Source organism: Sinocyclocheilus anshuiensis, unplaced genomic scaffold, assembly GCF_001515605.1.
Source record: "Sinocyclocheilus anshuiensis isolate Anshui unplaced genomic scaffold, SAMN03320099.WGS_v1.1 scaffold293, whole genome shotgun sequence".
Lineage (NCBI taxonomy): Eukaryota > Metazoa > Chordata > Actinopteri > Cypriniformes > Cyprinidae > Sinocyclocheilus > Sinocyclocheilus anshuiensis.
In genome coordinates, this window is record NW_015540858.1 from 333200 (window position 1) to 340018 (window position 6819).

The 6819-nt window shown below is 36.6% G+C and overlaps 1 protein-coding gene and 1 long non-coding RNA gene across 5 annotated transcripts in view; one reads left to right on the forward strand and one right to left on the reverse strand.

Moving 5' to 3' along the window:
- The window catches only part of LOC107687901 (protein ABHD8-like), a 14790-nt gene that overhangs the window by 7422 nt on the left and 549 nt on the right, over positions 1–6819 (forward strand). For 2 of the 4 annotated variants that reach the window (XM_016485382.1, XM_016485383.1), the window contains exons 2-4: positions 2223–2987; positions 4248–4418; positions 4512–4728. In XM_016485382.1, coding sequence (XP_016340868.1) covers positions 2236–2987; positions 4248–4418; positions 4512–4728 — 1140 coding nt within the window. In that variant the 5' untranslated portion in view covers positions 2223–2235. Of the gene's footprint in view, positions 1–50; positions 74–957; positions 1019–2222; positions 2988–4247; positions 4419–4511; positions 4729–6819 lie in introns of those variants that run through there. The other 2 variants (XM_016485384.1, XM_016485385.1) reach the window with 2 other exon arrangements.
- Positions 4364–6819, reverse strand: part of LOC107687903 (uncharacterized) — a 45480-nt gene continuing 43024 nt past the window's right edge. Inside the window, exons 2-4 of the long non-coding RNA XR_001634182.1 lie at positions 6050–6171; positions 5697–5853; positions 4364–4441 (exon numbers count right to left, since the gene is read on the reverse strand). This is a non-coding gene — a long non-coding RNA (uncharacterized LOC107687903). The remainder of the gene's footprint in view (positions 4442–5696; positions 5854–6049; positions 6172–6819) is intronic.

Sequence of the window (6819 nt, forward strand, 5' to 3'; positions counted from 1 at the left end):
CAGCAGTGAATGGGTGCCGTCAGAATGAGAGTCCAAACAGCTGATAAAAACATCACAATAATCCACAAGTAATGTAAGTAAAGCTGCATGTTTGTTTCTGGCTAAAATCTATCCATAAAATTGCTTTCTTCAGTGAAAAAGTCATCACATCTGAATCAGGAGAGAAATCTGCACAAATCAAGCACCGTTTACAAGCAAAAACAGCTCTAAACAAATATGTGGGTGAATTTTGATGTGAGACGACAACAGGAGATGGACTTTTTCACTGGTTTGGTGGTGTGGATTACTTGTGGATTATTGTGATGCTTTTATCAGCTGTTTGGACTCTAATTTTGACGGCACCCATTCACTGCAGATGATCCATTGGTGAGCAAGTGATGAAATGCTACATTTCTCTAAATCTGATGAAGAAACAAACTCATCTACATCTTGGATGGCCTGAGGATGAGAAAATGTTAAAAATGAATGTGAATAGCAGCTTAGATCATTTGGAAAAAGTTGATGAGAAACATTTGACACTTCTGAAAATCTAGAGATGACGTGTGAGACTGCTGGGGTCTTTTTCCTACATCTGAGAAGTAGGAGACTTCTTAATTTTCTCTCCATTTAATCTCATTGCTGTCTAGAAGAAACAGAAGGCATTCTTTTTGTAATGTTCTTTCCTATGGGCTTCAATATCACAAGTGTCTTTGTGCATGCAGGCTCTCTGGATCTTTCTCTGCAGTGTAGTTTGCATTTTTCATGGTGTCTTTGTGAAAGCCCTGCTGACAGCAGCTGTCATACTGTCGCTTGCAGGAACGGCCATGCAGCGCTTCTTTTGTGCAGCTCCACACAAAGACCAGAGGGAGTTTGACAATATATCCACTGTAATGAAATTACACCGCATTAGTGCAACAGGTGCTAAAACGATGTTAGGAAGATTTAAACTGGGTGAAAGTTATTCAGCAGCAGAACAGCATGGACTGGTTTCCTCCTGATCCTGGACTAAATGCACAAACTTTAACGGAGAACATCTGTGGTAATGGACTGAGCTGTGATTGGTGAACGGTCCCTTCAGTTTTGAAGAGAAAATGGGTGATCATTTTACTTCTGAGTAAAACAAAAAATTCAGTGAGAAAAAATAAGATGTAGATGCATTGATTTATGGGGATCAATTGAGTAAATGACTCCTAAACAAGGACTTCTGTATGAAAATATTTGTTGAAAAATATGCAAGGACTTTGTGATTTAAAGAGTTATTAAAATTATAAAATTTTGATTTAAGATTATGAAGACAAACATAATGATAACTGATAAATCAGTCAAAATAAGACCAGGAGCTAGATTCACAAACCTTTTGAAGAATACAATTATTCTAATTTTATTATTAATAAAATTTAAATATTTTCTTCTTATTTTCTAACTTAAGAAAAGTCTTAAGTATATTTTGTATTCCACAAAAAACTAATAACATTTAAAGAGAAAAAAAGTCATATAGATCATTATAAATAACCTTTACAAGTTAGCATTAATTCCAAAAAGTAAACAGTTTAAAGAATTTACTTAGTTTAAAATATTAAGCATTACAACATCAGACATTTTTACAGTTTTGGTATACTATACTTTTGGTATACAGGATATGATTCTATTGTTGGATGTTTGTAATAAGCAGTAGCTACACTGCAAAAAATTATTCTTACTCAGTAGTTTTGTCTTGTTTAATAATACAAATATATCAAAGTTAAATAAGTGTATGCTTAAAACCAGAAAAAAAAGACATTTTCTAATGGGGTTAGAAAAAAAACTTAATTAAAAGGGAAACGATTATTTTTCTTACCCTACTGGCAGATAGTTTTCTTGTTTTAAACAGAAATTGCTCAGAAGACTAGACTTAATATCTTATGTCATCTTGCTTTTCAAATAAATGTATGTTAATTTAAGAATGTTTAGATATTTGTACTGGAAAAACAAGACAAAAGAAAATCATTTCATGTATTTATAATTAGTAATTTTATTAAGAGAAAAAAAAATGTTTTGAGAACTAAAGAATTTTGTCAAGAATTACACTTACAAAAAAAATATCTTTTCCTAAGATTTTCATAATTCTGGCCCAAGGAACTTAAATTTAAAACATAAATGTAAAAAGGCTCAATTTTGATTTGATGAAACTCAGAGAATATGGTTGTAATTTGAAAGATCTAAGGTTCAGTCTAAGCAGACTGTGTGTAATTGTATGTCTTCAGGTAACGCAGCACCATGTTGACCAGCATCACCGAGAGCATCTTCTGCTGTCTGATGGGAAAGACTACCAGTGTCGTGCTGCCGGTCAAATCATCCGACGGCAAGCCGGCTGACGGATTCGAGTTTGTGGAGGTGAAGCCGGGTCGGGTCCTGCGCGTTCGCCACATTCTCCCTGAACGGTCTGCTATGACAGAAGCTCAACCAGAAGCGGGCAGCAGCATCCACTGCAAGCGCAAGATCACGGTGTACCGCAACGGCCAGCTGGTGATCGAGAACCTGGGCGACGTCCTCCACTCCGAGATCCTGCAGTGCCAGAACGGAGACGTGGAGCAGTGCAGTACAGTGGAGGTGGAGCTGTCCGATTACACCACCGCGCCCTCATCCCCCGATCCCAAACCCGCTCCGCCTCTCCCCACCTCAGACCAGCAGAAGCCGGCTCCCCCACCTAGACGCCGGCGGCGGAGACCCAAGCGCACCGTGCTGATCGATACGGAGCGCTGCATCAGCAGCTGTAAGGGGATGCATTCGGACGTGGCGCTCTTCTTCATCCACGGCGTGGGCGGCTCGCTGCACATCTGGGGGAGTCAGCTGGATTTCTTTTCGCGGCTGGGTTACGAGGTCATCGCCCCGGATTTGGCGGGACACGGCGCCAGCACTGCCCCTCAGATAGCGGCGGCGTACACCTTCTATGCCCTCGCCGAGGACCTGCGCGCCATATTTAAGAGATATGCCAGAAAACGGAACATCCTCATCGGTCACTCCTACGGGTAAACATTGCGTTTCAATTCACTGCGTGTTTTTTGCATTATACAGTATCTGTCAAAAGCATGGACACTCATTTCTGATGATTAATTTTAATCTGCTAAAATAACTGTAAAATGTTGAGAAATTACTACAAATCTAGCTATTCAAAATAGTTTTAATTATTTAAAAAAGTATTACTAACTACTAACCTAACTACTGGGGTGCCTCAGGGCTCAGTTCTTGGACCACTTCTCTTCTCTGTCTACATGGCATCACTAGGTTCTGTCATTCAGAAACATGGCTTTTCATATCACTGCTATGCTGATGACACTCAACTCTACCTCTCATTACATCCTGATGATCCGACGATAGCTGCTCTCATCTCAGCTTGTCTAACAAACATTTCTTGCTGGATGAAGGACCATCACCTTCAACTCAACCTTGCCAAGACAGAACTGCTTGTGGTTCCATCAAACCCATCGTTTCATCACTATTTCACCATCCAGTTAGGCACATCAACCATAACTCCTTCAAAAACAGCCAGAAACCTTGGAGTTATGATTGATGATCAGCTGACTTTCTCAGACCACATTGCTAAAACTGTCCGGTCCTGCAGATTTGCTTTATTCAACTTCAAGAAGATCAGGTCCTTTCTTTCGGAACATGCTTCACAACTCCTTGTTCAAGCTGTTGTTCTGTCCAGGCTGGACTATTGCAATGCTGTCTTGGCAGGTCTTCCAGCCACTTCTATCAAACCTTTACAATGAAACCAGAACGCGGCAGCAAGATTTATTTTTAACGAGCCGAAAAGAATGCACGTCACAAAATTAATAAATACTATATTAGTGTATAAATATTTCTAAAACTAAAACTATTAATAACTGCTTTCATTAATATAAATAAAGCTGAAAAAATTAAATAGAAATATTTTTATGAAAAACTAACTTAAATTAAAAAATGTGGCATTGGAGACTAACTGGAATAAAATACTAAAATTATACTAAATAAATTATAATTGTACTAAAATTATTAGGCACAAATCAATAAAATAAACAAAGTTAGATTGAAATATATCAATAAAGAAAAACTAAATCAAAGTGACACAAAATTTCTAAAACTTGCTAAATGAAAATATGAAAATAAAATCTAATTCAAAAATATTAATAAATACTACAATATTATATAGATAATACTAAAATAACACTGATTTAGTCAAGCGTGCCAAACTTTGACTGCTACTGTAATTCTATAATTCACAGAAGCCTTGTGTTTCTTACTGGCAGGGTGTCGTTCTGTACGTTCCTGGCACACGAGTATCCGGAGCAGGTGCATAAAGTGGTGATGATCAATGGAGGCGGCCCCACGGCCCTGGAGCCCAGCCTGTGCTCCATCTTCCAGCTGCCCTCCTGCGTCCTACACTGTCTGTCTCCATGCCTGGCCTGGAGCTTCCTCAAGTAAGAGCCCAAGATAACAACTTCTGCAAAAACAAGAGTCGTTTGAGCATAACCTGTAGCATGGTAAAAACTCTTCTTCTGTTTTCCGTTCAGAGCTGGTTTCGCCAGGCAGGGCGCTAAAGAGAAGCAGCTTCTGAAAGAGGGAAACGCTTTTAACGTGTCTCCGTTCGTTCTGCGAGCGATGATGAGCGGTCAGTACTGGCCCGAGGGGGATGAAGTTTACCACGCCGAGCTGACCAGCCCCATACTGCTGGTGCACGGCATGTACGACAAGTTTGTGCCGATTGATGAGGATCAGCGGATGGCAGAGGTTTGTGCACATCAAATAAATCGGTGATCATTTCTTGTGTGACGATATAAGTACGGAGCCTTCTTTGGCCGTGTAACAATTCACATACTTTTACTAAAAGTATGTACTCTGCCAGAGAGCTCCTGAAACCTGTCAAGAACATGTCCAGGTCATATTTCACCCCAAAAATCACTGGAAAGAAATCAAATTTTACAGAAAGAAAATGAATTTTTCTTTACTTTTTAGGAGGCCTTGCAATAAACTATAGGACTTTCTTGCGATAAATTTTAGGACTTCTTTTGCAATAAATGTCAGGACCTTTTTGCAGTACGTTACAACATTTTTGCTATAAATTTTAGGACATTTTTGCAATACATTTTAGGACATACATTTTAGGACTTTTTGAATACATTTTGGGACATTTTTGCAATACGTTTTAGGGCTTTATTGCTATAAAATGTAGAACTTTTTTTTGCAATAAATGTAATAACATTTTTGCAATACATTTTAGGACTTGTTTAGGACTTTCTTGCAAGCAAGAAATACTTAAATACTGACTAAAATATGATTTAATAAATATGAATAAATGATTAAAATAAAATTGTATTGCAAATGCAATTTTTTAATTGCAATACAGTAAAAATACTGTACTTCAATAATGATAACCTAATGAGATTACATAAACAACAACAACAAAAAAACTAAAAGTAAAATGTGCAAGCATGACCGTTATGAGAATTTAAGGTGAGAACGTGCTTAATTGTTATGAAAATGATGTCACAATGCAAACATCTTACGTTCTAAAATAATAGGCTTCATTTTCATCTTCCTGCAAAATATAATAATTATTTCCTTCTTTTGATTTTGGGGTAAGTGGAGCATTTTTTTTGTTGTGAGATTCGCACACATGGTCTTGCATACTATGTGAATTGGGACGCAGCCTTGATTCTATAGTGTGTGTGGAATAACAGTGATGTTGGCTCACTCACGGCTCTCCTCTTCAACACAAGAGCGTCTCTGTGCTGTAATGGGCTGTTCATGAGTAGAGGAGCATTATTAGCATGTGCTCTGAATGAAACACTGGTGGCTCATTGTACTGCTGTAGTCAGTGAGGACTCCCTGCAGGCAGATAGGAGGGTCACAACACTGTCAACAAAACACAAAGTTCAGATGTTCTGCAAAACGGCAATAAATTAGAAAATGCAGTAACTGTATTAGAAACAGCAAAATAGTTCAAATCAAAGAGTAAGACTGACTGCCGACCATCACTGATATAAGTCATGTGAACGATTCAAAACGGACAAACAAAAAGTAGTTTGACATTAGTTTTGTATTTACTCACTTGTTTACTCCTCTTCATCCCTAGTGGGACAGAAGGCATTAGTGATTTGTTTCCACTTCTTGTTTTTGTTCTTTTCTTCTGTCCATCTCAGGGCAGTCTTTGGAATTTGGTCCTGGTCCATTCTGAGGACATGTCCGAAAGTTTTATATTACATATTATTACATTTTTTTTAAATATTTATATGTAATTTAAATATAAATCATGTATACTTTAAATGTATATAATGTATTATTTATATGACATTAGTTTAACATGAGTGAAAATATTTAAATTAAATGTCATTTATATATAAATTAGATAAATACACATACATATATACACATTTAAAAATGTTATAATGTATTTTATACAAATAACAAAACATTATATATATATATTATATTTATATAAACATTATTTACATAAGTATTTAGAAATACGTTTCTTTTATATGTTCATGTATTATATAAATACATTTTATATATGAATGTTACTTTACAAAAATATGTATTTTATAATTTGATGTTAAGGAACATAAAAAACATGCACATCCTAAAATGTCTGAAGCATAGGTGCATGACCAAAAAAGTACATAAAAATGCAAAACAAAGTCAGCACACTGTTGCTCCCACAAAAAAAATGTATTAAGTTCCACCAGAAAATGTTATGACATTTCAAGCAGAACAGCTCTTCATTATACTTTATTTTATATAAATACATTATATATATACAGTGGGTACGGAAAGTATTCAGACCCCCTTAAATTTTTCACTCTTTGTTATATTGTATAT